The 13,873-nt window shown below is 35.4% G+C and overlaps 1 protein-coding gene across 1 annotated transcript; it reads right to left on the minus strand.

The window, feature by feature from the left end:
• Positions 1–5,168: 5,168 nt before the first annotated feature.
• LOC122254712 (uncharacterized) lies at positions 5,169–12,193 on the minus strand. Its single transcript, XM_043018533.2, has 7 exons — positions 11,978–12,193; positions 10,087–10,300; positions 9,452–9,664; positions 7,464–7,705; positions 6,818–7,023; positions 6,241–6,676; positions 5,169–5,628 (listed from the first exon to the last, which is right to left on the minus strand). Exons 1-7 carry the CDS (start codon positions 12,110–12,112, stop codon positions 5,392–5,394), a joined length of 1,683 nt encoding a protein of 560 aa, XP_042874467.2. The 5' UTR covers positions 12,113–12,193; the 3' UTR covers positions 5,169–5,391.
• Positions 12,194–13,873: the final 1,680 nt, after the last annotated feature.

Raw genomic sequence — 13,873 nt, forward strand, 5'->3', positions numbered from 1 at the left:
CAAGCATTGGATCATATGGAAACTTTAACAAGCAACCTAACTTGGGAGCCATTGCAACCCCTGGCCAGGGACAATATAAAAGACCAAGTCAGCAGCAAAATCTAGGAACCTATTCCGAACCTCAGGGTCAAAAGCAGAAAAATGATGAGAGGGACAAATGGGTATGGAGGAACAGCTTCAGCAGCTTACCTGTTAGAGGCAGAGAGGGAGAATATATCAGAAACAGGCCCCTTGCTGATAATGCCAATAGATTTGCTTCTGGCACTGGCAGTCATGATGGAAGCCACCACCAAGGTAGCAGCTACGGCCATAACAATCCTAAGCAAACTGGGTATGGGAAGGACAGTGAAACAGACCGCTGGGTATGGACCTCAAACAGAAGAGGTTCTCTGCCAAATCGCAGTCCTCCAACACCCTCACCAGTCACAAACACGTGGATTCCAGACAATTATCTCCTTAGTCCAAGTGTAGTAAACTATGTCTACAGCAGAGTGGGATCTGAGACTTCAGGGCCCCCCAATATTGGCACAACTAAGAACCCAAGAAACACAGTTACGCAATCAGGGCTTACTACAAGAACTACACCCTATTATTGGTACAACAGCCAGACTCAAACAGATCCCCGCGTCTCTGCAGCATCTCGCAAAGAAAGATCTCCCACCTCTAGACATCATTAGAAAGGTGTATGGGATGTCCAATCTAGTTTTAGGTTTACTCTATAGTCTTAATATAAAAGAGATACGTTCACAGACAAATCATCTTTATTTATTTTTAGGTGTGACCCTGTTCCATGTTATTCAATTGCACTTTCATAAAGCTTTAATGCTGTAAATATCCTCACCCCAGAAATAAAAGGAAAATAAAGGATCAGTATAACAAATTTATGGTCATGGCAATATTAGAGAATAATTGATTTATGTATAGAAGTCATGAGTGATTGTAACTACTGCATTTCCACTTATTTTTGTGACTTGCCTTTTATTTTTCTACATGTTACATTGTTATTGTTTAAAGATTATATTAAACATTTGTTATAATATTGATGTTTCCTTGAATCCAGCAGCTAATTTTCAGATTCCAAAATCAAGAAAAAAAAATTCTCTATCACTCTAAAAATTATACATCTGAAAAATTGGAATTGCTTAGCAAAAATATAAAGTGAGCTTATTCAACAGGATAATGTTTAGATAACCATACATTATTTCAACTTCAGTAGTAAATCATATTACTTGGTGACTGTTATATTTTAAAGCAATAATTGTAGGAATTACAACTAAATTTTAGTACTTTATACCATAAATATTAGTTCAAGCTATTGCCTTCAACTTTCTTTCAAAATATATGTTGAGCTTTGTTGCATAAAACATAAACCTATATCAACTGAAGAGCTCCGAGATGCAACAAAAACATGCAGAATTTAATGAAGAAGTATGTAATAACTGATATTACTCACACAATCAAAATCATAATTTAACATCACAGGAATATTACCATAGAAAAATGTATGAGACTACCATACTAAGCACATCATGGAGTATATAATAATAAAAAAAAAATCAAGAAAACAACAATAGATAAACAAGGAAGAATTATATGCAGGTTTTGCAGAGAAACTCATGAACTTTTAAGAAGAATTTATTGGTTGTGTCTAAAATAACACAAAGCAAGTTTTGTGACAAACATGTTCATCGTCTTTCATTGAAACTTCAATTTTTTTCTTTAAAGCAGACAGGCTTCAAAGGGAAATGTGTACAAAAAAGCAATAACTATTCCCCAATCATTGACACTATTAAGAACGTAATAAAAGTACAGCATCTCTCTACTCAACACATGAATTTATATGTTCAAAAAACAAATAGAGAAAAAAAATATATATAGTAAATAATCTAACACATAACAAAGAGAAAACAATAAAGCAACACACTAACCGGAGTCAAATGCTAAAAAACAAACAACATATAAAAAGGAACAACATAAAAACTGCACATAAAAGCAACTACTCCAAAGCTGAACAGTAAAAGTTCAATAGAACTAAATAACTCATAAAAGTTGCATACAATAAATATGTACATAAATAAAAGTCACATCAACAGTTTGCAACAGTCATCTGTCTCTGGCATACATGATCAGCCTTCTTCTCTATTTCATAGTTATAATAACAAGGGGGAGGGACTCTTGACAACCCCACTCCCTGCCACTACTCTGGAGGGTGCTCAGCTATGTGAGCAAAACATATAAGACAAATTTGTAGCTGCTTTATAAATATATAAATAATATATTAATCAATTATAATATTATCAATAAAAGTGGTGAGGGGGGGGGTTAACTTTTTCTAAAGATAGTCCCCACTAAAATCTGATTACAAAATCCATTGCCATTTCTGCAACTAGAACTTTAACGACAATGTCACATAATTTACTTTAATATTATGAAAATAAATAAATATATAAACTAACACAAGAGTCTAACACTTAATGTATTAAACATCACTTTATATCCCGTGAAATACAGGAATTCACTGTGACAAATGTAAGAAGGAAATGACTTTATGCAAGAGATGTAATTGATGCAGAGAGTTCATCATGCAGACAAGTAGCTCCAGGTCCCCGACATCTGGCAAATCCTTAGCACTTGATGGGTGTGTCTGTGTATATATGTATATATGTATATGTATATATGTATATAGATAAATAAATAATTAAATAAATAAATATATATATATCTATATATATATATATATATATCTATATATATATATCTATATCTATATCTATATATATATATATATATATCTATATCTATATCTATATACATATATATATATACATACATACATACATATATATATATATATATATATATATATATATATATATACTTTGTGTTTTTGCTTGAATATGAAATTCTGATGAAGACAAAACACTGATACATTCCAATTACACCTCTTGCTTTCTGAAGCGATTCCTTCTCCTCCAAACCCTTTCTATGAGATTACCTGCATGACTAGGCCCTGACTTCTGTCTATATCTCTAATCTATGTTACTCCATTCGGCTGTATTTCCTGACTCTGCAGTTCATCTTTAAAGAAATTTACAATCATTACCGTCTAGTCACTTTACATTTTGATAGCTGTCTAGAGAAGTATGAGCGGTTATCTCTCAATTAGATATATTCACTAATAAACTTTTGCATTTTAGGTCTTTTGTTTCAATCTACTCACATATGTAAGTACACACACATACACACACACACATACATATACACACACATCAACAAGTATTTTAGTTTATATATTTTCAAATATACAAATATAAAACTGAAAAGAACTTTATAAAGTGAAACTACTATCATATAATGTATATATTCTTTCACCACAATACTGTTTGCTATTTGAGACCAATGGCATGAAATGTGACAAAATTAAAAAGTAATAATAATATCCACATTGATGATCATTACAAAACAAAGATATTAAAAGATTATTAAGAACAAGATGCAATATTTCTATCAGAACAATCATTGCATTACTAATGGCATGAACTACAGACACTTTCCATAGGAAGTAGGCCTAACACTGTACCAAATTAAATTAAGTTTGTGCACTACTAGAATTTTATTTTATTTTTTCTCTCTTTCTCTCTCTTTCTCTCTCACACTCACACTCACACACTCACACACAAACGCACACGCACACACACACGCACACGCACACACACACATGCACATACAAAAAAAAATTGTGTCTCATTTGTCCTAAACTAATCTATACATTAACACATTAACTAAAAACGCTGTTGTTAAATAAAAACAACCAATTAATGAACATAAAAAAGCTCATAACAAAACTGCCAAACAAAAAACAAAAACATGAGCGTTATAACACATCAAAGAACATTATAACAATTTGGCGCAAAGGATGTGTAGATGGACCAAAACTTCCTGCCCAAACAGAGAAGAAATTATACAATAAGCCATATCTTTACAGCCAACAATCCCATTCCTAAAATCAGGTGTACATTAATAATAATAAATAATAATAATAATAATAATAATAATAACAATAATAACAATAATAATACTAACAATAATAACAATAACAACAATAATAATAATAATAACAATAATAAAGAAAATCACTGTTGGTGTTCCTTAACCCAAATGCTCCGGGACGTTGATAACTGGCGCGCTACACATTTCCGGGAGGCTACCGCATAGGCCTAAACTCATTGCGGGGTCTTATCTTTATCCTATGACGCCCGGCATCGAGGTGCCGTCACCTTACATGACGACCGGAGCTTGGGCCAAGAAGGTCATCACTGCATGCCATCCGGAGGATTTGGGTTAATACTAAGTTGGTAATAAATTACTTCTGTGACTTTTCTTTTTTGCAGTTAATAAGTCAATAAGATTTCTTTTTCTTTCCTACTTCTTTTTCGCATCATTTGCATGGAATAGAGAAAATGTATTAAAATAGTGTTAGCAATGCCAACTTGGAAACTAATGATAATATCTGCTTTAGTGAATTGTCAGACTGCCAAATTAACTCAGAGAGTACAGTTTTCATGGCTATGGAAATATATCTTGTAAAAGGTAGTTCAGTTAATTACTACACATAAATTGCCTCAACGTCATAATTGTTCAGTAGAAACAAAAGACACACCTCCCGAAGCTGAGCTGAGAGTTTTGAAGAAAATGCATATTTTTGAGCTAGAATGTTGCAGTGCTTTATTTATACCTATAACTTTATTCCATAGTTGTCAAATAATTATCACTCTAAATCATATTCAAATTTGCATATGTAAAGCTATCAAAACAACAAAATATTAACCATTTACAGTCATCTCACATATTACAAAATAATTTCTTCAATATATATACTATTCAAGATGCATCATAAGTGGACAGGTAACTTTCTGTAACTTCGGTGTAAATTGGAAATCATTACTGGACCACTTCCACTGAACCATTCATTAAGCGTCGGTAAAAACAGCAAGAATAAAAAGCATCTTTCTTAATCAATATTCACTACATGGGAGTATCAAACTGACTTCCTTCTGACATCAAGTTACATCCATGTGAATGCAATGAAATATTTATTATGACTAATACTGAGCCACTTGGCCAAATATAGTAATTTATTGATTTTCTCCTATTTTCCTCTTTATCTATCTAGGATGAACTATTCAAAACAGACAATCTACAATAGGAAGAGTCTCATAAATGTAAGAAGTTGTAAAAATATGAAATTTGACTTTTAAAATTAAAATATTGTGCTATTCGGTGTACCTGTTTACCACATAGTACCACTGAAAACAGACCATTATTAATCTCAAATTGTACAGGGCACTACACTGACACAGATCACTAGAATCCTACGAAACACCCCATACATTATGAATCTGGCTCCCCGTTAACGTTATCATTCACCGTACTTAAATTTTCTTGCGTTATTGGCTCCTCAGGCAAGTCCTTGCTTTCTTGGGCAAAGAATACATTCGACTCCCCCTGTGGCATCACTGGGCTAGGACTAGATGAACAAGTATCAGCGCCTTCCTCCCTCTCGGATCTCGACTGGCCTGAACTCAAGCGTGATTGGCCGGGTCTATATAGCGCCATGGCTGGTCGATCCTGTACACATAACACAAGAAATGCAGTACAAAAATATACACATAGTCTTCCTGATAAGGTATGCCGTTAATAGCTAGGAAGGTATTCAGGTTAATAATAATATGTATACAGATTAATCAGCTACATCTACTGGAGCACATGGAAAACATTTTCACATAAAAAATAACGACTCCTATTCATATAATGTAAATGAACAAGTACTTCATATCAAATCTATACGTCTTATCTTAGGTATAAACTGATGATTATTCTTTTTAGGGCAATATAGTAACTCTATCTCTTTTCTCTTATCTTAGGCAGAATCTGATAATTAATTTTTTTAGGGCAATATAGTAACCCTATCTCTTTTCTCTTATCTTAGGCAGAATCTGATAATTAATTTTTTTTGGGCAATATAGTAACCTTATCTCTTTTCTCATATCTTGGGCAGAATCTGATAATTAATTTTTTTAGGGCAATATAGTAACTCTATCTCATTTCCGGAACTGAAAGATATTTCTCTCTGTAACGACTAATCACTTAGATTTCAATGGAGAGGACAATCCTTATTTAACACCTGCAACAAGTATGCGTATCTCGTACCACAGAACCGGAAACTGAAACGTTCATTACCTTATTTCGAATCCTTCTCTCCACTCTAGGATCCTTTTCCCGTCTTCTGCGCGGCTGCTTTTCCACTTGCCGTTCTACGTCCTCTTGTTTATCTGCCAGCTTTCCACCCTTTTTCTCTTCGCATTTTTCAATGGACTGATCCTGTTCTTCTTGAGCCTTGGCTGGATCCACCTTCTTAATCTCCTTCTCGTCTTCTCGACTTTTTCCTTCGACGTCTGGATTATCTTTTGCTTTCTTCTCCCTGTCGTTCTGTTCTTTGAACTTCCTCTCCCTCTCTCTCTCTTCTTTTCTCCTCCCCTCACTGTAGCGCTTGGACCTCGTTCCTTCAGTCTTGCTTGCATGTGGCCTCTCTTCGTTCCAGTCCTCCTTTGCGTCTTCCTTGTTCTTCCCCATTTCCTCCTCCTTCATCTTCATTCTTTCTTCTTGCCTCCTTATTCTGATTAAGAATGAGAAATGGATAATGAGGATGACACTTATACAGATCTGAATCATCTGCCAAGAGATTATCAACCAGCTTACAGGATATAATTATTACATAAAATTCTATAAAGCCAACAAATTACGTCAATCAACTTGCCTTTCTTCCTTTTCTCTCTCCTTTCTCAACATCCTCTCTTTGTCCCTCTTCTCTCTTTCTCTCTCCCGCTGTCTTTGTCTATCCTCGTCCCTTCTTCTCTGCTTCTCTTTCTCCCTCTCTGCCCTTTCTTTATCACGATCCATGCGCGACTTCTCCTGTTTTCCCTCTGGAGCGTGCTCGTCTTTCACCCTCTCCGGCCGCAGTACCTGTCGTGGAAAGGAAAAACAAAAAGATAATTTAAAACAATTCTCAATGAAAACTGACTGATTTGGTCTAACCATTGGACTTCCTAGTTGTTTGTACTTCAATAACTACAAAGGTATTCAGATTAATAATAGCTGTATGTTTATCAAATAATCTAGACCATTTTTAGAACCACTTATTGTCCCTCAACTGCAAAATAATAGAAAGAAACAAACTGAAAATTGTACTAAGATTATAAACTCAACTTATAAAGAGTGGAACATCTTCCACTTCTGAACAAAAATGAAACATAGTCACAATAATAGAATAATAAATCTTGACATTTCCAACATGCCTGCATTCCTCTTTTGACAAAGAAAAGGGCCTTTTAGTGGATGATTTGAAACATCATAGTAGTGTTCCATTTTCTTCCTACCCTGTCCTATGTACTATGCTATCTCACCTTCACACAACTGTCGTCTCTGTGGTCTTTTCCGTCTTTGTGTTCTTCCCTCTTTTTCATTTCCCTGTGGTGGTCCTTCCCCTCTTTCTTCTTTCTCTTCTCCTCTTCCCTTGCCTTCTTTCTCTCAAATTCCTTCCTTCTCCTCTCTTCCTTTTTCTCCTCTTTGTTCCTCAGCTTTTCTGCCTTTTTCTGCTCGATGAACTCAAGCAATGGGGTTTTGACTTTCATGACACCATTGTTAGCTGAGGGAGGGGGAAAAATATGTTTAATTTTACTATCTAGATAGTAAAACTAGAAAGAGAAAGAGAAAGAGAGAGAGTGAGAGAGAGAGAGAGAGAGAGAGAGAGAGAGAGAGAAAAAGAGGGAGAGAGAGAGAGAGAGAGATGGTTGTAATATTGTTTGTTATATCAATATATGACATTAGTTGAGTGCATAACTTTGGTTCATGAAAGACTGTCTATGAGCCCTTTATTAATCATAATCAAAACCCTTATAAATGTACATAGTTGTCTGCAACAGCATATAATCTTTGAAAGTTGTAAGCATCTATAACTAGGTACTAACATACAGCTATAAGATCCAAAATTGAACTTTTTATATGGTCTTTTTGTTGTTTATATTGGGGTGGGTCCAGGGTAATTTAGTCCAGTGAAGTCGAATTTTGGGAAAAAAAATTACATCATTATTATATAATAATGATGTAATTTAGTTTTAAAATCGTCATAACTTTTTGGCACACGGTGGCACACATTTAAAAATAGTCGCAAACGAAAGAACAGGCCCTGTTTACCCCTCAGTAAAAAATCAGCTTCGTCTTGGCTCGTCCTGGGGGTCAAAATGACGATTTAATCCCCGTCATTTCATCGATTTTTCCCTTTTTGATCGAAAACCATATAGAATGGTTATTTAAATATTATTTATTATGTAAACTTGTTAAATGGCCGTTAAAAAGCTTGTATGACGTCATTATGACGTAATAAAGAAACAAAAGATTTTTTATTTATTTTCATTCTCATTTTCTTTCTCTAACAGTGAATCAAGGTCTTTGAAGTTCTCTTTTCGTAAGTACGATCGGCGTAAGAACTGACTCAGCTCAAGCCCCGAGTACTTTGCACAATCATGAGTTCATGACCAGTGAACGTAATCATTTAACCGACTCTATCTGAAAAATCGCCCTGTTATTTTGAGTTTATTACCAATTAGTGCAAAATCCCCTACCAAACTCGGATTTTACCCGTCGAATAGACCTGGTATAAAGTAATGAGTCACCCACTCTTTCTACGGTTTACACTCTCCTTCAACCGCCTGGCACTAGCCTAGTACCGCCTCCACCCCCGCCCCTCATATACTGGCTTTTCGGGTTTCGGTAACCTTGTTTCCAACTACAATCACAGCCCTGTCAAGTTCAGGTTACGCCATGACTACAATACCAGGTCAATCGAACTGGGTAGCAAGTCCAGTAGGATTGGAGTAGTGTGGTAAGCACTACCCATGGTGAGGTGAACCCACGCTGCCCCTTATATAATAGTATATAGACCCAGCGGCGCCGGCATTACGATTATGGTTCTCCAGTTTGGCCACTCAGAAGGCCGGAGGCCGCCTCCCACTGTTGACAGGGCTCCGAAAATGCCTAGGGGCACTCAGGGCGCCGAAAAAATGCATTTTTCACTGAAAACTTCAGGTATGGACCTCGGACCGGAAATCCGACTTCACCATCGTGTTCAGGACCAAAAACTACCCTAAAACCCAAACTCTTGTCGAGTTATATGCACCTGGCTAGATTTTATTTTTTTAATGTGGCTGTATGTTAGTACCTATCTATAACTGAAAATATTCATTATATATTATATCATATAATTGTATACTTGACCAATCAAATAATACTGACAGCTGTTTTCAAACACACTGTTAACCACTAGGTTGCCAGGGCCGAAAATCTAAGCCTCAAGACTTGTATGCCATAATGAAAATCCATCAAATGTGCTTACATTTCAACTCCCTGTCATAAGCCTGGATCTCTTCCAGCACCGCCTCTAAATTGGGGAGTGTCACAGGCGTGGGATTGGTAAGCGACTCCATAAATGCCAGAAAGTCAGGGTCTTCATCTATAGTCCCGCATCTTGCATCTTTCTTCTTCCCACTTGAACGTTTTGGTATCTTTTGGAAGGGGGCAAATTCCACCATGGCTGGATACTCATCCCCTGTAGAGACGAGGTGATTTAACAGAAAAATTTGTGTGTTTATATATTTATATTATCTGTGGGAAATATGAGAGAATTTTGTAAAAATGAGAAAGAGGGAGAAAGCTAAACAAAAAGACATTGTATAGGGACAAATCAAATATCCATACAAAAATATACTTTTAACCCTTTAATGACACAAATACTAAATCTAATCATCCTTAGGTGAAGACATGCACAATCTGTACCAGCATTCAGCATAAAGCCAAAAAGGAATTGTAATATTCTCAAGTAAAATCATGTATATTTTGATGCAAAGATTAAAAAAATACAACAGATCTTCTTTGATAAAAGTGATTATTTAGTGCATTTCTGCATCAGATCATAAGATACCACATCCTTTAGAGGTTAATCAACAGTAAAAATCCATTACTAAAACATACCTTTCTGATCAACAAAGACATAGCCATCAAATCTGTCCCTAAATGTATATACATCGTCTACATTCTTGAAATTGATGTACGCCCTGTTGTATGCATGAGCACCGAGACTGCTATCCGTGAAGGAGAAATTGAAGTAATCATGGTCTGGTAATGGGGCCACCACCTCTAAAAACTCCTCTTCCGTCATGGCTGGCGGAAGGCGGCGCACAACAACCTGTCAAAAAATGTCATATCGTAAGATTCCTCAGTGGTTTAAGATGTAACTTGAAATGGAGAAAAATTTAAAAATTTAATGTACAGATAAAAATACAGATATTCTAGAAAACCTGGGCTTCTGACAAGCATTCCTGAAACACTATAGGAAATAAACGTTGGTAATAAGATTTTTAATTATATATCTATTCTTACCATTTTATTGGAACCTCAATGTCTTTTCTTTCCCTGGCCTGATCTACTTTTTTCATCATTTTTTTTTTCTCTCTCTTCCATTTTACATTTTCCCCTATCTTCATGATTACTGCAATAGTGGCACATTAAAAAATCATTTTACAATGCAAAGTAATTCATTTACCTATCTAAATCTATTTCTATCAACATACATACATATCTATCCATCTATCTATCTATCTACATAAATATGTATAATTCTACTGCTCTATTTCTATTGATCTATCTCTTTTAACCAGTCATTAGTATATCTATCTGTATATTGATCTATCAATATACATACATACACACACACACACACACACACACATATATATATATATATATATATATATATATATATATATATATATATATATATATATATATATATATATATATATATATATATATATATAGATATTTATTTATTTATATCTATATCTATCTATCTATCTATACATATATATTGTTTCTGATGTCCTCTTAAATATATTGTAACGTGGTTTAAAAATATAACAAATGATAGTAAAAATAGGAATAATGTTAATATGGAATGTTTATATAGTTTCCAAACTTTTCAAGTAATTATGAAGTTACAGGCCTATGATTTAAATCCAATAATATCAACAATAATATAAAAATAATCTTCAGCTCTAAAAAAAGTGAAGAAACACCAGTGTATGGCAAGTGCATCCCCAAGATGTTCTGTTCTTGATCAATTGCATTCCTACATTTGGGTGCTATAGTTGTCGTCACTGTCTATAATTACTTTATATAGTGAGGCCAAGAATTTAGATTATAGTGCGTTTTGATTAAATTGTATTATCTATTACAAAAAGAAAAAGATAATTGTCAACCAAAAAGGAATATTTTGCCACACTAATCCCAAAATGTTTTCACATTTGAACACTCAAAATTATTAATTGGTCAATTCCATACTGGGCATTTTGATGATGCACAGCTAATATCTCATGGGAAACTGGCATACATTTCTAAATATTAAAAAAAAAAGAATCTATAAATTGCAAGATAAATCAGTAAATATGTATATCATTTTGCTATGAAGAAAGAGCACCAGTCCTAAGCCTGATAATAATTTATGCCTATTTTATCCATACTCCTCAGAACCATATGGAGGTCCTATAACCATTTCTCAGCACAAATTAAGTTGCTGGCTTGTTCACCTTATGCGTACTGGTAAGGTTTCCTAAGATTTCTGCCATTTCTTTGAATTAATGCAAAACACTGACAAACACACCTACGTTTTTCACTGTTTAAAATGGTAAACCTCACCCTATTGGCAGATAATTTACAATCAAGCTTTTGTTAAAATGAATCATTCATTATGCAAATTGGAATATTTTGGCGAATTACGTCATATTGCCTTCTGTATCTGTAAACTAGCTAATGTAAATAAACATATATACCTCCCATCAATTAATTTTCTTCGCTTATTTCTTACCTTTGTGAGAGGCGTCGTGGTTTTCTCCCTCTTGCCTTTCGCATTCTGCTTGTTGTCAACCGACCTCTTGCAAGAATGATCATTGTAGGGCTTGGCGTGATCTCTCTTCGACCCTTCATTGGCTTTTACAGTCATATCACGCAGTTGCAGGAAGATTTCAGCCGTAAGGAAGGGCTCCTCCTCGGGAACGTCTGCAATTGCTCATCCAATGTTTACATCGAGGGATCAGCTATATAAAATGAGCATAGCTTTTTGTTATTAATTCGTCTGAGATATGGTATGTCGGGTTATTTTTTTAATGGGTTTACTTAGTTTTATGGGCGTATGATGAAATACATGGTATAAAATTATTTTTATATTCAGACTGTTTATGAGTTGAATGTGAATGCCGAAGAAAGTACGGGACAGTTTTACGACAAATAAAACGTTTTATAGGATTTGACAGATGGCAAAACAGACAAGCATAATGATCAGTCAGAACCCTTGTGGGGTCTCTATTCATGCATGTCCATAGTGGCATGTACATACTATCTACTTTTATTAGTATTGCCACTGCTTTATAAGAAGAAAATTCTTCATATGACAGTCGGGTAGCGAGGGGGGTGGGGGAGGGGGGGTTGAGGCAGGATCTTGAATTATTCATTTGTAATCCCAGGAACAAGCATCATTGGCAACAAGCTATTTGGAGATTGTAGACTAAAAGAATGCTTCCACTCTTCTTCCATCAAGCAGCAGTGCAAAGAACGGAGGTTATATAACTTTTCTCATAACCTCCTTTACAAATAGGTCTCTAGACTATTGTGGATCCGCTAAGGTTATGAATCATATTGGGATAAGAGTGGATCTTATATCAGGATAATGCGAGGATACAATCGAGACTTCGTTCATATTCTCAAATATTCACGTGATGAGGGGGGGGGCGGTTTTCAAAAAATGCATTTGAGATTCTTTTAACTCGTAATACCCTCCTATACAATATAAATGTAATAGCATATTCAGAGAGAGAACCTACCGCATGTAATTTTATTGCTCTAGAATACCCTGTGTAATGCAACAAATTTCATAATGTAACTATCTTTGATCCTTTTACTTTCAAATAAATGTTAATAGAAGGGAAGGGGGGCTTCAGAGGGGGGGGGGGGGGCTAATTGAAGCTTCCCCACCTCCCCTTGGTACTGTAATGCTTAACCCCCCGCGCCCGCCCCCCCGCCCCAGATAATATTGAGAGGACTCGCCTCCCCCGCCAACCCCGAAGTGCAACACACTCAACACACACACACACACACACACACACACACACACACACACACACACACACACACACACACACACAGAACACACACACACACACAACACACCACACACACACACACACACACACACACACACACACACACAACACAAACACAAACACACACCACACACACACACTCACACAGTGTGTGTGGTGTGTGTGTTCTCTCTCTGAAACTGTTTAATAAATTTTCATTATTATTTGTGATTTGAATTATTTTGAAAATTTTTTGACAGCCTTAAAACAAAAGTCGACCATAATACTATTTTTTTTTTTTTTAACATCATCTCGCGACCCCCCGAGGGGTCGCGACCCCTAGGTTGAGAACCACTGCAGTGTAATGTAAACATTCTATTCAATATTCCCATATCTTCCTTTAAAATTGCATTGCATCGTTTACTCTTAAGAGTAAATCCTTTAGGTTGTCGCAAGTATCTGTTTCAGAATTCCTCGAATGCTGTATAGCTTTCCACAACATGGGCTATCGTCCATATTACAAATTCAGTACGTTATAAATCATGCTATGTAGCGAAAATTATAGGATAAACTTCAAGTTGTCACTCCATCGGCCAAGATCCAGGGAATACCAAGTATCGGTCAGT

This window comes from Penaeus japonicus, unplaced genomic scaffold (assembly GCF_977035675.1).
Source record: "Penaeus japonicus unplaced genomic scaffold, GWHDUDI00000001_assembly GWHDUDI00000037, whole genome shotgun sequence".
Lineage (NCBI taxonomy): Eukaryota > Metazoa > Arthropoda > Malacostraca > Decapoda > Penaeidae > Penaeus > Penaeus japonicus.

Excerpts from the sequence above, each read along its gene's own strand:
- LOC122254712 (XM_043018533.2), bottom strand. The coding sequence starts at position 12,112 with ATGACTGTAAAAGCCAATGAAGGGTCGAAGAGAGATCACGCCAAGCCC. Across the intron at positions 10,301-11,977 it reads CCACGACGCCTCTCACAAAG|GTTGTTGTGCGCCGCCTTCC; the intron begins GTAAGAAATAAG and ends ATTTTTTGACAG. Across the intron at positions 6,677-6,817 it reads GAGAGAGAAAAGGAAGAAAG|AATAAGGAGGCAAGAAGAAA; the intron begins GCAAGTTGATTG and ends ATTCTTAATCAG.